General features: G+C 34.9%; 1 protein-coding gene across 1 annotated transcript in view; it reads left to right on the top strand.

Annotated features, from left to right (window-relative positions):
• Positions 1-23346, top strand: part of ADAMTS19 (ADAM metallopeptidase with thrombospondin type 1 motif 19) — a 252046-nt gene that overhangs the window by 29015 nt on the left and 199685 nt on the right. Inside the window, exon 3 of the mRNA XM_026454497.1 lies at positions 18118-18283. Within this exon, the coding sequence (XP_026310282.1) occupies positions 18118-18283 (166 nt within the window). The remainder of the gene's footprint in view (positions 1-18117; positions 18284-23346) is intronic.

The following is a 23346-nucleotide window of genomic DNA, read 5'->3' as shown; positions in this document are numbered from 1 at the left end:
TACACTCTTCCAAGACTAAACCAGGAAGAAGTTGAATCCTTGAATAGACCAATAGCAGGCTCTGAAATTGAGGCAATAATTAATAGCCTACCAACCAAAAAAAGTCCAGGACCAGACAGATTCACAGCCGAGTTCTACCAGAGGTACAAGGAGGAGTTGGTACCATTCCTTCTGAAACTATTCCAATCAATAGAAAAAGAGGGAATCCTCCCTAACTCATTTTATGAGGCCAACATCATCCTGATACCAAAGCCTGGCAGAGACACAACAAGAAAAGAGAATTTTAGACCAATATCCCTGATGAACATCAGTGCAAAAATCCTCAATAAAATACTGGCAACCCGAATCCAGCAGCACATCAAAAAGTTTATCCACCATGATCAAGTGGGCTTCATCCCTGTGATGCAAGGCTGGTTCAACATACACAAATCAATAAACGTAATCGAGCATATAAACAGAACCAAAGACAAAAACCACACAATTATCTCAATAGATGCAGAAAAGGCCGTTGACAAAATTCAACAGCCCTTCATGCTAAAACTCTCAATAAATTCGGTATTGATGGAACGTATCTCAAAATAATAAGAGCTATTTATGACAAACATACAGCCAATATCATACTGAATGGGCAAAAACTGAAAGCATTCCCTTCGAAAACTGGCACAAGACAGGGATGCCCTCTCTCACCACTCCTATTCAACATAGTGTTGGAATTTCTGACTAGGACAATCAGGCAAGAGAAAGAAATAAAGGGTATTCATTTAGGAGAAGAAGAAGTCAAATTGTCCCTGTTTGCAGATGACATTATTGTATATTTAGAAAACCCCATCATCTCAGCCCCAAATCTCCTTAAGCTGATAAGCAACTTCAGCAAAGTCTCAGGATACAAAATCAATGTGCAAAAATCACAAGCATTCTTATACACCAGCAACAGATGAACAGAGAGCCAAATCATGAATGAACTTCCATTCACAATTGATTCAAAGAGAATAAAATACCTAGGAGTCCAACTTACAAGAGATGTAAAGGACCTCTTCAAGGAGAACTACAAACCACTGCTCAGTGAAATAAAAGAGGACACAAACAAATGGAAGAATATACCATGCTCATGGATAGGAAGAATCAATGTCATGAAAATGGCCATACTGCCCAAGGTAACTTATAGATTCAATGCCATCCCCATCAAGCTACCAATGACCCTCTTCACAGAATTGAAAAAAAACTGCTTTAAAGTTCATATGGAACCAAAAAAGAGCTCACATTGCCAAGAAAATCCGAAGTCAAAAGATTAAAGCTGGAAGCATCACGCTACCTGACTTCAAACTATACTACAAGGCTACAGTAACCAAAACAGCATGGTACTGGTACCAAAACAGAGATATAGACCAATGAAACAGAACAGAGCCCTCAGAAATAATACCACACATCTACAGCCATCTGATCTTTGACAAACCTGAGAAAAACAAGAAATGGGGAAAGGATTCCCTATTTAATAAATGGTGCTGGGAAAATTGGCTAGCCATAAGTAGAAAGCTGAAACTGGATCCTTTCCTTACTCCTTATACGAAAATCGATTCAAGATGGATTAGAGACTTAAATGTTAGACCTAATACCATAAAAACCCTAGAAGAAAACCTAGGTAATACCGTTCAGGACATAGGCATGGGCAAGGAGTTCATGCCTAAAACACCAAAAACAACGGCAACAAAAGCCAAACTTGACAAATGGGATCTAATTAAACTAAAGAGCTCCTGCACGGCAAAAGAAACTACCATCAGAGCGAACAGGCAACCTACAGAATGGGAGAAAATTTTTGCAATCTACTCATCTGTCAAAGGGCTAATTTCCAGAACCTACAAAGAACTCAAACAAATTTACAAGAAAAAAACAAACAACCCCATCAAAAAGCGGGCAAAGGATATGAACAGACATTTCTCAAAAGAAGACATGCATGCAGCCAATAGACACATGAAAAAATGCTTGTCATCACTGGCCATCAGAGAAATGCAAATCAAAACCGCAATGAGATAGCATCTCACACCAGTTAGAATGGCAATCATTAAAAAGTCAGGAAACAACAGGTGCTGGAGAGGATGTGGAGAAATAGGAACACTTTTACACTGTTGGTGGGATTGTAAACTGGTTCAACCATTGTGGAAAACAGTATGGCGATTCCTCAAGGAACTAGAACTAGAAATGCCATATGACTCAGCCATTCCATTCCTGGGTATATACCCAAAGGATTGTAAATCATGCTACCATAAAGACACATGCACATGTATGTTTATTGCAGCAGTATTCACAATAGCAAAGATGTGGAATCAACCCAAATGTCCATCAGTGACAGACTGGATTAAGAAAATGTGGCACATATTCACCATGGAATACTATGCAGCCATAAAAAAGGATGAGTTTGTGTCCTTTGTAGGGACATGGATGCAGCTGGAAACCATCATTCTCAGCAAACTGTCGCAAGAACAGAAAACCAAACACTGCAAGTTCTCACTCATAGGTGGGAATTGAACAATAAGATCACTTGGACTCAGGAAGGGGAACATCACACACTGGGGTCTATTATGTGGAGGGGGAGGGGGAGGGCTGGCATTGGGATTTATACCTGATGTAAATGACGAGTTGATGGGTGCTAATGAGTTGATGGGTGCAACACATCAATATGGCACAAGTATATATATGTAACAAACCTGCACATTGTGCACATGTACCCTAGAACTTAAAGTTTAATTAAAAAATAAAAAGGATCACACCCTAGTTACTTTTCTGTTTGTTCTTGGTGGATTGCTCTCAAATATTTTATTTTTTTATATTTCATATTCCTTTCAAATTACTGAAATTCTATCCATTACTATTAAAATTATAAAGTCCATATGTATGCATGTTGAATTTTGAAGTTGCATGTTTTCCCCGTCTTCATTAAAAATTATATTACATTTAGTATTAATGACATAAAAAAATGGAATGCTAGTTAGGTCTACTTTTTTCATTTGAATTGTAAACAAAGAAATATCTATATTTCAAAATACTTAATTATGAAGGATAGAGGCTATGGAGCTGCTGGGGAAAAGTATTCCTATGGCGCTACTGATTTTCAGTGCTTAGCTTATCATCAGTAGCATTGGAAATACTGATCATGCTTTCCTTCTTGATATATGTTTTTGTCATTGGCCATCCTGGACACCACACCTCTCTGACTGCTCCTTTTTAGATTGTTTTATTGATTATTAGTTTTCTCTGTGTATCCTTTACACTGGCATGTACTAGTGCTCAATCTTAGGCCTTCTTTTCTTCTCTGTCTACAGTCACTTGGTAATCTAATCCAGTCTCATGGCCTGAATGCCAACTGTCTGCCAATGACTTCAAAACATATGACTCTAGTTCAGACCTGTTTGTTTAACTCCATGATTGTATATCCAGCTACCTCATTGAAATTTAAATATGAAATCTAATAGATACACCAAGTTTTTAACATGTTCCTAACTGAATCGGTCTCTTCTTCTCCTGCAATCTCCAATTCTGCTTTCTCCACATTATTCTCCATATTATCGATGACCATATTGACATGGGCCAAAATTATATTGTCATCCTCGTATTGTGAATTCTTCTTTCTTTCAAATTACACATCCAAACATCAGTTCATTCTTTTTGTTCTACCTTCAGAGTTTATCTTGATACTGACCAGAGGGAACCCTTTTAAATAAGTCCAGTCATTTCCATTGCAACATTTGGCAAAGCATATGTAGTGACAGTACAAAACCATGGGTGCAAAGAATACCACCTCTCCTGTGTAGTAATTACTTTTGAGCCATAAGAAAGATAATTGGCTTTGGAAAGTTGTATAGGGTCCACTTCAACTGAATGAATAAATTGTTTTATATTTTTTAAAAGATCTGTAGCCAATAATTATTAATATTTGTTAAATACTGAGGGTGGATATGTGAGCACTCTTTATTGTACATTTCTGAAGGTTTGAGGAATTCCCTAATAAAGGATTATTAAAGACAATAAATTAAAACACTTTCCATTTTGTTATCCTGTGCCAGTCTGCACCGGGCTCCTAAAGGCATACTTATAGTCTCTTATTTCAACTCATTCTTCATTCCAGAGACATTTTTCATTCAACATTCATTGCCATAATTTAGAATCAAAGGAAACTGAATCTAAGAAAAGCATTTATACACTACAGAACATCCAAGAAAAATAAGAATGAAGAAGGACAATAAACCCATCTCATATCATAAATGGTTATACTAATGGGACCATGAGAATATTTGTCATATATTTGAAGCAGAAAAAGGTGCTTACGATACAGAATCAGGACTCAGGATATATAGTTATGATGAGGAAGCATTCTGGACCTTTTATAAAAGCTTTAATGGATAGTTGCCACTGTCTAGTAGAGAGTTGGATTGCCTCACAGTAGTGATTGCTCTACTGGTGACTGAAAGGAGTAAACAGAATTTTAAATATTTGTCAGTAACATTGATGAACGGTTCCTTCTTGAATTTGGAACCAACTTACCCCTACTTTCTTTTGATGTTCTTCTGTTTATAATTGTCTTTCTTAAAACATGATTCATGGCCATGCATGGACATAATAGTCTTGACGTGGTCTGGTATATGCGGAATGTTTTGGGGATTGATTCAGGGTTTATACCATATTATATCAGATCTTTAGGTATATGATCTCCTACAGCAGCCTCTGATAAATCAGCAAGAGATTACATTAGATTTTTGGCCTCTGTTCTCACTGGTGGGATATGTATAAAAGAGAGAGTATAGAAAGGCTGGGAAGAAAGAAGGTCAAATGTGTTTTTTAAGTTCTCCTTTCATAGCTACATTTGTATTTGGGAATGTCATGGTTGAGAAACAGGCTATGAAAGAAAGAACTTTGTTGGTACAAAGTACATTGTTCCCTTTAACGGGGAGGGGGACACATAATTATAATTTCTTGGATTTTATTTATGTCATTCAGAATGGGAATTGGGGAGAATTATCCAAGGGTTCTAAGTAGGGGGAAAAAACACAACACCATCACCACATTTTGCTGATGGTGCAAGTGGCAAGGAGGACATGAAATCTGTAATAAGTAAATTTCTTAATTACTGTAAAGATATTTAAGATTGTCAGCCTGTTTTAAAATGACTGTGTGTTTTGCACATTGCTATATTTCCTGCATCTGGAAAATTAACACATAGTATACACTCAGTAAATATTGTTGAATACATTATTGTATTTATTTGACCTTTAATTGAATCCTGAAAATAAGTTGCAGCAGATTTTCCATTTCTCTGACTACCAGTGCTATGGTCCTTGAGTAGTTTGCTCCACTAATCTTGTTTCCATGGTAAAATGAATTTGCGCCTACTCTCTAGGGGTATGTGGGAGGTTGGCAACATCTCTGTCAATTGTGAGGTCACCAGTAAGACCTGGCAGTGATGAGTGCTTCCCCAAATCACAGCTGTGCAGCTTTCTCAGTGGTCTCATTCTCTTCCACTTAAAGCACATAACTGGGCTGGAATTGCATGAGATAAGTGCTGCAAGGGCTCATCACCATGGTGAATGGCTCCAAAAAATCACTGAGTGACTAACCCTTTAACAACTAGGTGTACAATTGAATATGCACCAACTCATTAAGTGCTAGGGTGGGTGGCGATTTGGAAGCCACCTTTCTGGTCAAGAAATACTATAGGTCAAAGTTAGTTAATAGATTTAAATTCTTCTCTTAACAATATGGAACATGTAAATTTTTCACTTTTGCAACAAAAAGAAGCCACGTTGTTATGACTTTTGAGAATCCTGATGGATGAAGACATGGAAATATTTCTTTGCTCAGCTCTTGCTATTGAATTTAACAACAGAATGAACACATGTTTGATCATCTTGCATAGCACTACTAAAATTTTAAGCTTTAGCATTGTGGGTTAGACATGGGCAGGAGCTTCCTCCGAGTGAACTAAAGGAGAGCTTACTCTTTTCTTTTCTTCAAAGTCAAATTGAGAAGGCATTAATTCTGATTTTGTTTTTTGAAAAAACATCAATCTTACAAGCTTTTTCTCCTGGTGCCATTTCTCCTGGTACTAAGTATTCTAGCTATATTTATTCTTTATTTTTCTTTAACCTCACTAGCCCTTCCTCCATAATCTCCTTTGCTTGTTCTTTCTCTTCTTCCCAGTGTTAGGGTCCTCAGAGATTGATCTTAGGCCCAGTTCTGTTCTTTCTATATCCTCTTTTACTGAATAACATCATTCAGTCTTAGGGATTGAAAAATGATCATTATTTTGGCAGCTCCCAGATAGATGTCTCTAGTGTAAAACTATCCACTAAGCTTCATTCTCCAACTATCTACTTGATTATTCCCTTTGCATATCTCACAAACATATTATAGACCTGATAAGTTCTCATCAGAAACTTTGATTTTCTATCCCTTCAATCTGTTTCAGCTCCATGATTTGATTGTTATATCTCAATTACAGGCAGCTGTCTCTTCCTTCTTAAGTACTAAAGCTAGCAACTTTGGAGTAATCCTTAATTCTTCTGTGCCACTGTTCCTCCATGTCCCAATGTCATACCATTAACACATTTGGATGATTGCCCTCTGGTTTGGGTGAGAATCCAAAATAAATTTCAGATCTGTTTACTTTTTTCCACATCCTTAGTCCAGTCACCATGTGTTGCCTCCTTAGCTTAGCCACTGTGATCTTGCACCTGGATTATTGGAACTGACACCAAACTGGCCTCCCTCATTCTACTTTTGGTCACCCTAGAATCTGTTTTCTGAAAAACAGCAAGAATGATTTTCTTCAGATTTACATCATGCCGTCCACCATCATTTGCTTCCAATTACACTTCAGATAAAATCTAAATGGCTTAGGGTCTCGAGAGCTCTACATGAATCATGCCCTGCCAACCTGTCTGCTCTGTTTCTGCTTCCATAATTGTTTACGTATGACTCCTATCACTGCCTCAGTCCCCACACCACCTGTCAGTTTTTAACTGAGTTTGGCTTGTATGTAGGGTTTCCTAATAGACTTTACACTAATGCCACCATTATTTATTGCTTTAATTACTGCAGTTGCCTCCCAACAAGTCTTGTGTCTCTCCATTTCAATCCTTCCTTCTTTTAGATTAATCTAAGTCATATGTACCTCATTTAAAAAGTTAATGCTTACTATAAGAATGAAAATATCCTGCCCTTTTTCCCCATCTTTGACTTCTGCACTATAGGAGCAATGCCATTTCTCCTGGTACTAAGTATTCTAGCTATATTTATTCTTTATTTTTCATTTTGAAAAATGAAAGCTTTATAGGAGCAATCCTGTTTTTTCTGCTACTAAGTATTATAGCTATATTACTTATTCTTTATTTTTTACCTTTTGAAATATGTTTTGCTGTGACATATACACATGGGACACAAACATATGTTGCTATAAATGATAATTAGAAGTGTATACCTTTGTGAACATAAAGTACATTTGTTGAGTTTCTCCTACATGTCTTCCAGAATTACAGCATTGGTTTATGGCATCGCTTCACCTGGGACACCATCTTTTTCCCAATTTAAGTTTGTTTTCATATGGTGGGCTCCTTCTTTCACTTTAGTTATTGCTTCAAATGCCATCTCCTTAGTTACTGAGCTACCCTTTCTGATTTCTCTAGCATTCACTCTTTTTTTTTTTTTTTGATCTTTCTTTGTTTCTTTAATACTGCTTTTTACAATTTATAATTTCTTAAGTGTATTTTTCTGAATACCTGATTTTTGTCTGTCATTCCCTCATCATCCCCACTAAATATACAAAGTCCATGAAGACAGGGGTTCGTTCCTTTTTCATCTTTGAATCCTCAATTACTTGCATACTGCTGCATGGCAGGTATTCAAAAGGTATATTTGTAATGAACATTAAATAATCATCAGGAAGTTACATTGGAACATAATAGATTGGGGCTAGACTGGCAAACAACTAAAAAGTAGATTTTAAAATAAATTTGCTCCCTATTTTTAACATGTTATTTGCATATTTAAATAATTCATAGATAACCCAAAATAATAATTACAAATTATTAAATGTAACAGGAGTTTACAGTGAGGTGAACGGATATAAGAAAGCATATGAAAATAGCTTCTCTTGATATTGAGCAAAAGTTAGAATATACAATGAGAAATGAGGTAACTATCAGAACAAGAGCAACAACAACTAAAGCAGTCATTTTGGATATCTCAATGTGAGGATGGAGTACTCATTTTCCACTTGATCAGTCTTCACCACTTGCTTTTTACTTCTTCACCATAGAGGCCAAAGAGTAGCTTCCATTTATTCTCATACTTGTGATGTTGTATATGATAGAGTTGAAAAGGCACATTTTGAACCTTTTAAAATCTATATCTCTATTAAATATCAAAGAAAAACATAGAAAAGGCCAGCAGTTTACAAGAAAATGAAAAACAGCCATATAATTTTCATTTGTAGGAGTGAACTTGTTCCTGTGTAATTATGTAAGTAAAATATGACTGTGTTGAAAGATATACCACAAGAAGCCCTCATGAAGCACATCATGATAAAATTTGTAAGCAGTGTCCAAGAAAATGTAGATGGTTTAAAAAAACAAAGAGGACTTTCATCAGGGATTGTTTTTGAATATGAATCAAGTAAGTGAACCTGCTGTGGAATGCCCCTGGGTTTCTTTCTGATAACCATTTCACATTCCCACTTCCCATACGTGAAGTCTCTTCTCTGAGGTCCCCTCATTTAACAGGCATTTCTACATCACTCTGTAACCCATTCCTAGTACTTGGCACTACTTGAATTCATATTATACATGTATAGCTTTTCATTAAGTAAATAAGACTCAAGGGTCATAGTAAAACTCTTGCCTGCCCCTCCTAGTTTTATCTCTGTTGTTTATTTGTAGGTTCTGAGAAGACTTCTGCTAAATTTAGTCACACAATTCTCTATTTAATCTTTCAAATATTTATTCTATAATCTGCAAACTGTGAAAATTCACATAAAATTAAAGTGAATCGGCCACATGCCGTCTGCATTCAGGCTTTCTTAGAAGAAATTACATGCAGTGAAAAAGGGAGAATGAAGTCAGAGTCCTTGTTATTTCTCCACCTATGGCTTTCAATCCTCCTATTCAGTGCACTGGGCTTTCTCTGGCTCTGTAGCATTGGAACTGTTAACGGACACCTAGAAGGAGGGGCAGGTTCTTAGGTGACGGATAGCATTTTGGGATATTATTGCTGAGCTCCACATTTGCCAAGTGCTTTAAATGGACAGTCTTTCATGGGCCACATTTGTGGCTTCTTGGGAGACTCTTTTCTTCAGAGATGCTCCTCAGTCTGTGGGGATCTCACTCTTGTCGTATGAGGTGGGTGAATTCATCTTCTTAGGTGGTCACTTGCAACACCTGCCTTAGTCTTTGGGTATCTGTTAACAGGGATACTTTCTGGCTATATTTTCATCTTTTTTTATTGCAAATTACAACACAGACAGAAATAAGATTATAGGTAATCAACACAAAGCTTAACCACAGATTATGAAGCAAATACAGATCTTTTTGACCTAGCTGGATAAATGGTGCATCATTTTCTTTCCTAGAGTGTAAGTTGATGATGGTCCTTGACCACCTTGTTCAGTACTGTTCCCTGAGCTCTAACTGTAAAAAGGTGATACTAATAAACATTTATTGAATAAAGAGTTGGATGAAAAAATAAGTAATAAAATTATGATACATTTAGAGGATACACTATTATTTGGCAATTAAAAACACACAAAGATAATATAATGCTGTTGAGAAACAAACTTTTCTTAAATGGGACAAAGTAGAATATGAAATTCTAATATATATCTATGCCTGTGTATACACACAAACGTATGTCCACACACAGATACATATACGATACAAATATATATGTGTATTTAAATTGACTAGAAGTATATACATACATTCATATGTAATTATCCTGTATGATAGGATTTAGAAGAATTTTTTAAACCATATTTTTAAGTGTTCCACTATGTTTAAATTCTGGTTTTATGATCAGAAAAGATTGTAGGAAAGAAAATAGAAAAGATACTTAAAAGAAAGGAAGAGGGAAAACAAAAACCTTGAAATATTCTACCAAATCTGCCATGGGAGAACTGTTGGGGCATCCACCACTGAAGGAGGTCTGGAGGTGAAACCTCAGTCCACTTAGCAAGCCAGTGTGCCTTTGCCAGCCAAGAAGTCTGATCACATACAACGGTCAGCTCAAGATAAAGTTCAGAACCTTAATGTAGTATTTTTGTTTTCTGCTTTCAGAGGGATGGGGCCCTGGCCTGGCAATTGATATCAAATTTTGGATATCTACCATCTGTGAGGTGTTATGCTTGACATTCAAATTCTTAGTGTAAAATTTTTTTAAGATGAGGATTTTTTTTGAAATAACACTCATATGGCAGGCCTACCCTTTTGTAGAAAGCTTCACAAAGGCAGTATGTGTTTGAAACCAGACAGCCTTTCATTTGAATCTTGTCTTCACCACATACTGATTTGTGATCTTAGGACATAATAAATCTTTTTGAAGTTCACTTTTTTTCAATTATAAAATTGATGAAATTAGCATGTGTCCAAGGCTCTATTTATAGATTAAATGAAATAATGCATATAAAATGCCTTATAAACAGGCCTATTATTATATTATTGTTTGCTTATAAATAGTTTTAAATGGGCTTGAAAAAGAGTAAAGGTCCATATAATTTTTAGCTTGGGTAACTAAAAAAAGGTAGAGCCATAAACAGATGTACAAACTTTGAGAGGTGGCACTACTTTTGAAAGAATAATGAGATGACTGAAGTGAAACAAGGGAAGTGAGAGAGGAGGGTTAATCTTGACTATGAGTGAGGGAGTTGGAGAATCATCTCCATAAAGGAGGTTATAAAACCGTTGAGTGTGATAGATGCAGCAAACAATTGCTGATCAAAAGCCAACCTTGGAATGAGGAACATGACCTATTTAAGGGAACAGAAATAGTTTCTAGAGACAAAAAGGACCAGGGCAGTGGTAATTCAAGGAGGAGAAAAGTGGGCAAGGATCAAATGCTGCAGAGAGGGGAATAAAAAAGGAAATTGTGAGCAACCTCAGAACAATTTCTGAAGTTTGGGGATTTGGGAGGGGGAACTAGAATGTAAGTAAAAATTTAAGTAGGGTGTAGGTAGCAAGCAAAGATAGCGTGATGTATCAAAACCAAAAATTAGCATGGAAACTGGGAAGCCTACACTCTATCCCTGACATTCACATTAAGTCTCCGTATAATTTTAGGCAAGCCATGCAATATTTCTAAGGATTGATTTTCTTTATTTTAAAACTCCTGTAATGCTCAGATGATTTCTAACTTTCCTTCTATCGTTGGAGTTTTATGATTCTCTTTGGAGTCCTTTGGTTAGGAAAGAAAATGGAATGAGGTTAACAATGTGATCATCTGAAAAGTTTTCCTAAAGATACTACTTGGGCACACAAGGAAGCCAACATTGGAAATGCCCAGTGGAAGAAATAAAATTCTAATTTCCCTCTATGAAATCACAGGTGGAGTGAGTACCTGCTCTTCAGAGCAGTGATGGATACATTTTCCGTTATCTCAAGAAGGAAGACTACATTGAGTTAACAGCAACATTCCTTGAGCATCTGTTATGTATTAGACCTTATGTATTGAAGGCATGAAGATGAGCACTATTCCAAAGCCTCAAGTAGCTCATGGTCTAATCAGAAAGACATGAAACTATAACCACAGTAGACATATTAGTGCAACAACAGAAAATGTCTGGTGTAGAATTAGATAAGGAAGGCAGTGGTTACTCTGGAGAAAAGATAGGGTCTGCTTGATTTTGAAGGATTGATGGCTCTTCACAGACCCAATGGCATTCTGGAAAGAGAAGGCACTATGTGCAATATGCCAAGAGGTAATCATGCAACTAAAGGTTATTTTGAAATATGTTTGTTCACACAGTAAAAGTTTGTCTGTTATTGTTATATATGAAGTTTGAGTAGTAAAAGTAAAACTGGAGAGGGAGATGATACAATTCTCATAGCCTTATAGGCCTCATATATCTTCATGAAGAATTTTATCTTTCTGAGCATACTGTGGAAGCATTGAAAGGATCATCAGGAAGAGTGTTTTAAGATGATAAGACAATAGGATAGATGAGTTGTCAGAAGTGTAGTTTTATACAGATTTATATGTAGATATAGAATACACAAATGCATGAAAAATCACTCCCATTTACAGTAATACTGAAATGATATTTTATTTGAATATAGCATAAGAAAAACATATGGCATTGTAATTTATGCCAAGCCCTATGTCAGGCTTACATTTGAAACTATATAATGCTTTATAATGAAATATATTAATACATTATAACCTTATGAGAAAATACTTAAGAAAATAAAGCCAGTGTGGGTGCAGAGACTCACACCTGTGTTCCCAGTATTTTGGGAGGCTGAGGTCAGGAGTTCAAGACCAGCCTGGCCAACATGGAGAAACTCCATCTCTACTAAAAACATGTTATCCTAACTACTAGGGAGGCTGAGGCAGGAGAATCACTTGAACCCAGGAGGGGAAGGTTGTAGTGAGCCAAGATCATGTCATTGCGCTCCAGCCTGGGTGACAGAGTGACACTCCATCTCAAAAAAAAAAAAAAAAAAAAAAAAGGAAAATGAAGCCAAACTTACATAGAAGTTCAGATCATGTACTGCATCAGACATTTGTCTAAAATGATTTTACAAGCATATACTGATTCCAAAGCCTTTAAGCAACTTCTGTTACCACTGTTTACAACCGAAACACTTCTACTTCTTCTAGTGTCTCACTAATTCTCAGATGTACCGTATATTGGGACAATAGACTTACATCTTAAGATATTTCATATTCAAGACATTGGCTTTCCTTGTCCCATCAAGAACATTGTCATATTTTTTAATTATATGAGTTTATTTCATTTTCTGACTATATTTTACCATTTCTCTGCTCAAACCAGACATCTTCCAACTGTTGCCTAGACTCTCCATCCTCTTTGCCCCCACTCATAATGCCTCCTCTATAAGGAGCATCCTTGCACTTGTCTTATGCAAATCCTGCTGTCCCTCAGTACCTTTCTCAGATCCTGAATTTATAATGATCTATCACCTTTCACATGTCCATCAGCACTTAGGACATTTAGTTATTATGATATGCTATATATTTTTAAATTATTTTAAATGATAAAAATTACAAATACATCACAAATGCACAAATTTTGGGTGCAAAATATTTTGATATATGCATACACTGTGCAAAGATTAAATCAATTAATGTGTCTGTTATCTCACATACTTATCAGGTTTTTGTGATGACTACATTTAAAAACTACTCTCTTGACAATTTTCAAATATATAATGCATTGTTTTTAATTACAATCACCATGTTGTGCAGTAAGTCTCTTGAACTTATTCCTCTTGTCTAACTGAAATTTTGGATCCTTTGACCAACATCTTCCCAAACTCCCTTTCTCTCCTGCTGACCACCATTCTACTCTCTGCTTCTATCAGTCTGACTTTTGTAGATTTCACATGTAAGTGAGATAGTGCAGTGTTTGTCTTTCTGTAGTTAGCTTATTCTACTTAATATAATGCCCTTCACATTCATCCATGTTGTCACAAATGACAGGATTTTCTTTAAGTCTGAGTAGTATTCCGTCTACACGCACACACACCATTTTTTAATCCATTCATCTGTTAATGGACACTTAGATTGATTCCACATCTTGACTGTTGTTAATAGTGGTGCAATAAACATGAGGGTGCAGATCTCTCTTTGACATACTGATTTCATTTCCTTTGAATGTATACCCAGAAGTGGAATTGCTGGATCATATTTTTTAAAAATAGGATTTTATCATGACCCTTGCAATGTTAAGTATCTAATGAATGCTCAATACGTATTTGTTCAACTCAGCCTCAAAAAATACCTTAAGCCAGTTCACTGAAACTTTAGCTAAAAATCAGAGATTCTGGAACATGAAGAAAATTGCAAGAAAGGAGCATGGAAGAATGAAGATAAAACTTCAGATAATTGTAGCAGTACTTCAGTTATGTCAGTGATTTGGAAGTGAGATAGTTGAAGTGAAATAGTCATCCCAGTAGAAGTGGGGAAAAGAATGGAGAGTATCAGATTTCTTTCTGTTCCTTCTAACTTTTTAGTTAGATCTTATATACTTTAGGATCTGTTTATTTAATAGCCCATAATTAACTTGATTTTGAATAAATGAACCATTTATAAATAATGAAGTAAAGTAACAATATATGAACATTTCTGTACATGGTCCAAATCAAATTTTATGTTTTGAATAGAAGTTGGTGGTAGTGTCAGCACATCTGCATGGAGATAAAAGTTAATGGTTATTTTAAAAAGCACAGAGCCACATAAATGGAGAAAAAGAAATTTCAACCAGTAAGAAAAGAAATGACTGGTAGCTTATTTTCACAAAAGCAATGCTAAATTGCAAAATACAGAAATTCTTACTAAATTGAGAACTCAAATAACACTAAATGACAAAAGAACAGATGTAATCATATGAGAAAATGCCTATGAAGACATGTACCCTAGAACTTAAAGTATAATAAAAAAAGTCATAGAAAAAAAAAAGAAATAAATTAGAAAACAACTGTTAAACTTAATTTTACATCCAGATATTTACATGAAATGACTCAAGTTAAAATTATTTCGAAAAATTTAAAAAGGAAAATATGAAAAACACATATACTAGGCATTTCTTTTAGATAATGCATTGTGCCATATTCATTCACATAATATTTTATTTCCTGCTAAAATTCAGAGGACAATATTTGCACTAAAGCAAAGGCTGCCTAATTGTGGATTGCCCAGCACAAAGGCACTTGTGCAGAAAGGTTAATACGGGTTCATGTTCTTTCAAAGCTTGTAAAATCACAGTGCAGATAAAACAGTTTATTTTATTAATGGAAAAAGTGAGCCCTTTGCGGGGACACAGAAAACCTCAAGATTTTCTATAATTCTGCTTTAATATGAACCAGTATCTTGAATGACACATATTCATGCTAGGGCACTTTGTGTGACATAGGATAGTATTCTAGGCCCAGATAGAAAGTTCATGGTGTGACTCTTGGTGCTAAATATGCCCCAGAGTGAACTGAGTTGGAACACAGTGGTCAGACTATAAACATGTATTGAATGAATGAGTCACCACTTATAATTATTCCAACTTGTTTTTTTCCTTTTTAAAAGTAGCTTTCTTGTTTTTAAAAGTGTCTGTAGATAAAATTCTAATACAACAGAAAATGTTTTGTAATGAAGAAGCTTCCAAATCCTAACAAAACAACAATATAATTTATTTCAGATAGTAACTTACATGCTAACAGGGATACAAAAATTACTAAAGTTAGATCCTTTGTACTCTGTTTTTCAGCTTATACTCAAATGTTTGGGTGCTTATATTTATTATGATTGTCCTTATTATTAAAATTAAAGTAACAGCAAAAATTTATTGACTGGTTACCCATTATCAGAGCATTACCCATGATAAGAACATTGCTTTCTGTTCCTTCTAACTTGTTAGTTTCTCGTAGTTACACAGCTAGCAGTAAGTTATGAACCCAGTTCAGAATCTGTTCTTGGAGTCATTAAATATTATGAGATAGAATGCAATTAAATTTTATAAGGTTTATTGTTATAAATCTAACCATGTTTATAACCTGGTTGAAAGGATGTATTGAATCACAAATTTATGATTTTCAGAAACTGAGCATGTTTGCCTGAGCTGTGCTGAGTATCATAATTATTATTTTAATCATCAGCCTCACTGTCAATTTTATGAGCGACCTTGAAAACTTATTGACTCTCAGAATTACACTAATCCATAAGACAAGAATGACATATTTCTTTATTTTTAGCCTAGATCAATAATGTGTAACACAACACCACCTATTCTTAATTTATGTGTAGATGTACTACATCTTTAATGGCTATTATTTAATAATTTTATCTTTAATATTTTCTCGTTTCTCATTAAATTAAGCTCAAGGGAAAAACTACTGGATTTGATGTCATTGCCTTAAAATTCAAGCTAGTTTCAGATTGAGATAAGTCAAATATGGAAAATGAAAGAACTTATTTGAAAGTATTTGAAGGCATATTAAAATTATACAAATATTTGGCCCACATATATGCCCAATATACTTAAAGGTTCATTAGAGTAAATCTTTCTTCATTATCCCCTATCCCCGAATATATTTGTGTGTGTGTGTGTGTGTGTGTGTGTGTGAGACAGAGAAAGAGAGAGAGAGTGACACATAGGGAAACCAATAGAGGGAGACAGAGAGAGAGAGAAACAGAGAGGAGGGGGGACAGATCAAGGTGATAAAATTGGTATTATTTAATAATTTTATCTTTAATATTTTCTTGTTTCTCATTAAATTGAGCTCAAGGGAAAAACTGCTGGATTTGATGTAATTACCTTAAAATACAAGCTAGTTTCAGATTGAGAGAAGTAAAATATGTATGGAAAATGAAAGAACTTATTTGAAGGTATTTGAAGGCATATTAAAATTATACAAATATTTGGCCCACATATATGCCTAATATTTTTAAAGGTTCATTAGAGCAAACCTTTCTTCATTATCCCCTATCCCCGAATATATTTGTGTGCCTGTGTACGTGTGTGTGTGTGTGTGTGTGTGTGTGCGAGAGCAAGAGTGAGAGAGAGAGAGAGAGAGAGAGAGCGAGCCTGAGACATAGGGAAACAAATAGAGGGGGAGACGGAGAGAGAGGAGGGGGACAGATCAAGGTGATGAAATTGCTTATTCTCATTCTTGATAATTTTTAGTGATAAAACTCATTCAATAAAATGAGATTGATTAGGATTATAAGATTTACTCTTGGTTTACTTTATTTGGTACAGAATGAAATGAAGTAGAATATTAGCAATGGAAGATGCAATACTCTAATAATTCAAACAAATTTTTAAAACTTTCTTCTGTACTTCCAAAGAAAACATGCATTTCTTTCAGGATATGTGTATTTTTTAAATTTCCACTTTAGAAAATAATTATATTATTATTGTGCTACTTATATGTGGATCAAATTCAAATGAAATATACATGAAATTGACATTGATCATTCAAAACAGAATTAAGAACTTTGATATTAGCAGATTGGGTATGAGTAATACAGGTTTTAGTATATGATTTACTCAAAACTATTTGCTATGCTATTTATATATTAATGTATATATCTATATTAATTATACAGAGTCAAATACTAAAAATGGAAAAGATCAAGTCATAGCATGTTCTTTCATGTGGAACACTTTCCCAGTTATAATGTAAATTTATATTCTAAAAAAGGAAAGGAAGAAATGACTAGGCTTAGCCTCAAAATATTACAAGTATACCTACTTGTTATAAGTACTTTTTATTGATCATAACTGTATTTTACAGTTTTAACCCTCTGTCTCACAATTGAATGGCTTTTAAAACATGTCACCATGTGAAATGAAACTTGTTTATGTAAGTAATGCTTCATTTTTCTCTTATTCTTCACGGGCTTTTAAAATATATAGTAGAAGACTTTAATAATATTTTACACATTAATTTTGATGCCTCTTGCGTTTGTCTCTTGCATTTGTCTTAACATGTTATATGAATTACTTTATTAAATAATGACTGTCAAAAAGTTGGACTGTGTCGTGTATGCAATTATAAACTGTATTGCTCTTTTTTACATGCTGTACATTTAGGTGACCCCATGGGTCTCCCAAAGTGAACCTTTAACATTCCAAAATTTTTACTGTGCATCTGTTGCTGGCGTCTAGCCTCCCACCCACACAGGCTAAGACTAACTAAATGAAGTTTATGTTAGTGCAATAAAGTACATAAAGATGAAGTAATAAAATGGGAAGATAGTTACTTTACTAGTGGGGTTGCTAAGTTAGTTTCACTAGAAGACTGTATGCATGTTTGTTAACAAAAACAGAATGTATGAGTGGAAGAATCTAAAAGTATTTATTTCAAATGGTATTTCTTACATATCTTTTTGTGTTATATATTCCAGATGGGATTTATACAGCTCAATGAGGACTTCATATTTATTGAGCCACTCAATGATACAATGGCCATAACAGGTCACCCACACCGTGTATATAGGCAGAAAAGGTCCATGGAGGAAAAAGTCACAGAGAAGTCAGCTCTTCACAGTCATTACTGTGGTATCATTTCAGGTAAATGCCTTCTCCTGAAAGAGTTTAAGTAAACATTCAATGTGAGATGACTACTTTAAAAAAAAAAATCTCTCTCATCTATTTACTAGCTTTACTTATTTATTTTTAATGTAGAATCTTTTGGTTAGTATCAATTAAATGTATCAATTATAGGATTATCTTTTAGTTTTTTATGAAGCATTACATTTTAACATCAAAAAGTAGAAACTCAAAAGGACTTTAGAGATTATCATATAACATATCCTATACTTTTCTTGAATTGTAAAGTGTTCCTCATGGGATACTGCTCACTTTACTGGAATAGAAATGACACAGATAATTCCAGATACCCTGAAACTGAATACTGTGAGCTCATAGCCTTATTTTAGTCCACCTCTATGAAAGCATCATAGACATCTCTTCACTTGGACTAGAAGCATCCTCATCTTCTCTTTCTTTCTTTTTCTTTATTTTCTTTTTCCCATCTAAAATCATTTTGGAGGTTAAAGTTAGCTGCAGAATAGGAAGAAGAGTAAAGATTTATACATTTGAATTTTGTTCTCAGTATTCAAATCCCTTAAGTCTGGAACATTTCAGAGGCTCATAAACATTCCCAACCATCAAATCCTCGGCTCTTTTTGTCTGCCAGTTCTTTACAGGAACAAAATGAGGGTGACTGTTTCATGTACTTTCTTACTTCCCTTAGGCAGAGATCTGCGGTGTTTGCAAGTATGGTGAAGAAAATGAATGATTTCTGTTACATAAGTAGGATCTGAAAGTCATAGCTAATATTCAGAAAAAAATTAAAAGTTTTCCTAGGAAAAATCTTTAGACATGGAATCCAGACATCTCAGGGTATTTACTGATTTAAGAAACATTTCCAGTTAGAATCTGAGGAAATATGAATTTATTGAAAATTTTTCAGTGTAAGGACTTTAAAATTTGACTTGCAGATTTTAAGTGCCAATGTAGCTTATATTGAGATATCAATTCTAAAATAGATTATGCTATTTGAGGCTAGATTAGATATGTGCATGGTGACAATAAGTCAAATTTTAGAGACCATAGGATGTCTATATCATCAATTGCCTAGGGTGTTCAGATTCAGAAAAATATTATATTTCTATTTAGAATATATTTTTATCTCAAATTGATCTGTTAGTTCCGTTTTCTTTTGTAAAAACTCATGATGTCATTTTGTACAGGAATCATCATCAAAAGCAGTTGAGTCTGTCTCCATGTCACAGTATTCCATGTCCACAATCAAGCCAGTTTAAATGAGATATATCCCTCTTCTCTATTACAAACACTGTAGATATAAAGAAGATAAAATCTGCCGAACAAAAGGTGTAGCATTATGAACAAGCAAAAGAAAAGCTTCTGTATTGGGAAATGATAAAAATGACAGCAATAGTTTGGATTTAGTCCATTTAAGGAGATTGCTTTGTATGAGTTATACTGAAAATCTGCACTGTGTAACTTTGAATAATTGTTAAGTTCCAGCTGTTTTAATTACTCATGTACTCTGATGACACAAAGCAGGCCTTTTATGCCATTATGCATAGAGGAAAGGTTTCGAGAAAATTCTGAATTATAGTAGGTTAATAAAGCATAAATACACAGTTCATATTTGGCAAATGTTGTGCATAAAGTTTCTGATACATACATATATATATATATATATATATATATATATATATATATATATATATATTTGTAGGCATGATTGTTACATATAAATGTCGACCTACTTGGGCCAAGAACTTGCATGTAAGGAGTGTTAAGCTATCATCAGCTAAATGATTTACTGAGCTTACCTATTTTCAGATGCTTTTTGAAGGTTCAGAATTTTAAAAATCATTTTATAATTAGCAATCCATGAAATAAAATATTTATTTACTGATACTGACATGTCCAATTGTAGCCCTTCTCTTCTTACTTCAGGCTGATATATTAACAAATTAATAACATGGTCCAAATTTTGATAATGTTGTGGTATTTGCCTCTGGAAAATGAAATTATTAAGTTTGCTTGTCTTCAACGTGGTCTTTGCACTTTCTTAATGTTTTCAAAGTTTTAGGTAGCTTATGTTTATATGTATTGCTTACATGAATATTTTTTTCCAAACAGGGATTTTCCTGTTTTAAAATGACTTTATTGTGTTATTGTACTAGAACATAATGTAAAGGAAGGGAAAGCACATGAGTTTGAGAGTCAGAGGCCTCAGGTTCAAGGTCCAGCTTTAGTCTCACTCCAGCCTAGGTAGTCTTGAGCAATTACCATAACTTTTGAAACTTAGCTTTTTTGTTTGTAATGTAAGCACAACCTTACATGAATGTGTCACATGAATGTGGAGATAAATGACAGTTTCTGTTCTCAAGAGGTGAACAATATATTATTTTAACAAACTGGTAAATCAGTAATTACACCATAGTGTGATAAGAACTAAAATAGACTTAGCACACAAGATCCCAAGCTCCTGAAAAAGGACAATTGAGTCTCAAAGATCAAGTAAAACTTACTAAGAGTAGAGGAAGAAAAGGGAACAGAGTCCAGGCTGAGATAGTGGACTTCGGAATCAGACTGCCTGTGTTCATATCCCCATGCTACTTCTCTCTGTGTGATCTTGGGAAGCTTACTTTATCTCTCAAAAGGTCCACTTACCATATAGAAAATGGGGATAGTGATACTTGAACCTCAAGACTGTCCTCAGAATTAAGTGACATTATGTATTAAAAATGAGAAACGTGAAGTTTTTAGTGCATGTTGTTACATGTTAATGAGGCAAGAACATTTCAGGCAGAAGGAACAGCACATGAAAAAGTATCAAGGCGTGAGAAGGCATCAAGGGAGCGGAAACCAAGTTTCTGTACTTGGTAAGACACAGCCCCGGAAAAGTAGTCATGGACTAGAAACTGAAGGGACTTGTGTGCCCTGGTAAGGACTTTATCTTCAAGTGACACTATCAGTTTGTATTAACATTTTAGTATAAACACATGAGTATGTCTAAGACTCAGTAGGAAAAAAGAAGAGAATTACGGAGTTGAAGACAAAGTTTAGGCAGGATGTAGAGATCATCTATCTCCATTCTTACAGCTGACTTAACCAGGCCACTACTGAACTGGTTCCCATACTCCATCCATCAGTGTTGTGGAGATTACTGTCAATCTGTGGTGGGCATTATAGAGAGCACACACTGAACACTGGTGAATGATTCTACATTTCTTCTCTGACTGGAAGTGTACAGTATCAACTGTGTTGTTTGTATACATGCATTTGGATACAACATAGTCTAAAGATTTAAGAGATGATGAATGAGCTCTGCACAGTTGTATGTAATAAAAACATCAAAGGGAGCAGCTTAATAAAAAGATTACTTCAATATGCATGATTTTCACAGACAATGCATAATTTATATGGCAGAGTCTACTGTGAAGTTGAGATTTTTTAGAAACCTAGAATCTTCCAGGTAGCCTGTTTAAATGAAAATAAGGACACAGGAAACTGACAGATTGGGGCCATCACAGCTGTCACCAGCTGGGACACTGAGGGAAATATACTTTTCTAACTCTCTCTTACCTGATCTATCTACCACTCTTGGTACAGATAAAAAGCCTCTCATTTTATAAACTATCCCCTTCATTTTATAAACTATCCTGCTTTTACATTTCTTATATCTCCTTCTCTGTCCTTCTATGGGAATGTCTTCTTTCATTTGTTTACCCCTGAATGCAGACATTTGTCAGGAGTTCCTTTTTTTTTTTTTTTTTCTACTTCTTATTCCACCTACTTTCCCAGGGTGATATAATCCGAAGCCAATGTGGGTTCAGCTTTACATTGATTAATTCCAGAGTGTCTCCATTTCAATCTTGCTCCTGAGTTCCATATATACATGTGTAATAGTAACTTCTATTCAGATGTCCTCAAACATCTCAGACTTAATAAATCTAAAGCGGAACCCATCAACTCTCCTCCCAAACGCCTCTTCTGATATCCTTGACTGTTTATCTAGTCACTTGAAAATTGAAAATAAACCCCCCAACCAAATCACAAGTAACAACTTAAAAAAAAAAGTGTTAATCTAACCTAATCTTCTGCCTTTTCTTTCTCTAAGTCTGATTGAGTTTACTCATGATGCTGTCTACCTCCTAATATTTTGCCTGTCATCTCTTTCTACCATTCCTGTGTAATTATTATAAGAACATTTGTTTAGCCAGTCATAGTGGTGTACCTGTAGTCCTAGCTATTCGGGAGGCTGAGGTGGGAGGATCATCTGTGCCCAGGAGTTTGAGGCTGCAGTAAGCCATGATCTCACCACTGTACTCCAGCTTGAGTGACAGAGTGAGACCCGATCCCATCTCTAAAAGAAACACACACACACACACACTTCTATAAAATGTATCATGTGCCAGTTCATGTAGTTGTGTTACATGTGTTATTTTATTTTTATGTTTTCTATAATCCTTTGAGGTAGGAGGTATTTGTATCCTCATTTCTTATTATTTAAAAAAAATTGTTGTGGGTACATAGTAGGTGTATATATTTATCAGGCACATAAAATGTCTTCATATAGGTATGCATTGTGAAACAAGCACATCATGGCAAATGGGGTATCCATCCCCTCAACCACTTATGTTTTGAGATACAAATAATCCAATTACATTATTTAAGTTATTTAAAAATATACAATTACGTTATTATTGACTATAGTTACCCCATTGTGCTATCAAATAGTAGGTCTTACTCATTTTTTTCTAACTTTTTTGTACCTATTAACCATCCCCAACTCCCCTCAAACCCCTCACTACCCTTCCTAGCCTCTGCTAACCATCCTTCTACTGTTTATGTCCATAAGTTCAATTGTTTTGATTTTTAGATCCCACAAATAAGTGAGACCATCCCATGTTTGTCTTTCTGTGCCTGACTTCTTTCACTTAACATAATGATCTCCAGTTCCATCCATGTTGCTGCAAATGACTGTATCTCATTCGTTTTGTGGCTGAATAATATTTCATTGTGTGTAAGCACCACATTTTCTTTATCCGTTCGTCTGTTGCTGGACCCCTTAGATTACTCCCAAATCT

The sequence above is a fragment of the Piliocolobus tephrosceles genome, chromosome 4 (assembly GCF_002776525.5).
Source record: "Piliocolobus tephrosceles isolate RC106 chromosome 4, ASM277652v3, whole genome shotgun sequence".
Classification (NCBI taxonomy): Eukaryota; Metazoa; Chordata; class Mammalia; order Primates; family Cercopithecidae; genus Piliocolobus; species Piliocolobus tephrosceles.
Note: the sequence above shows the minus strand (reverse complement) of the source record. Positions and strands in the feature narration are given on the sequence as shown.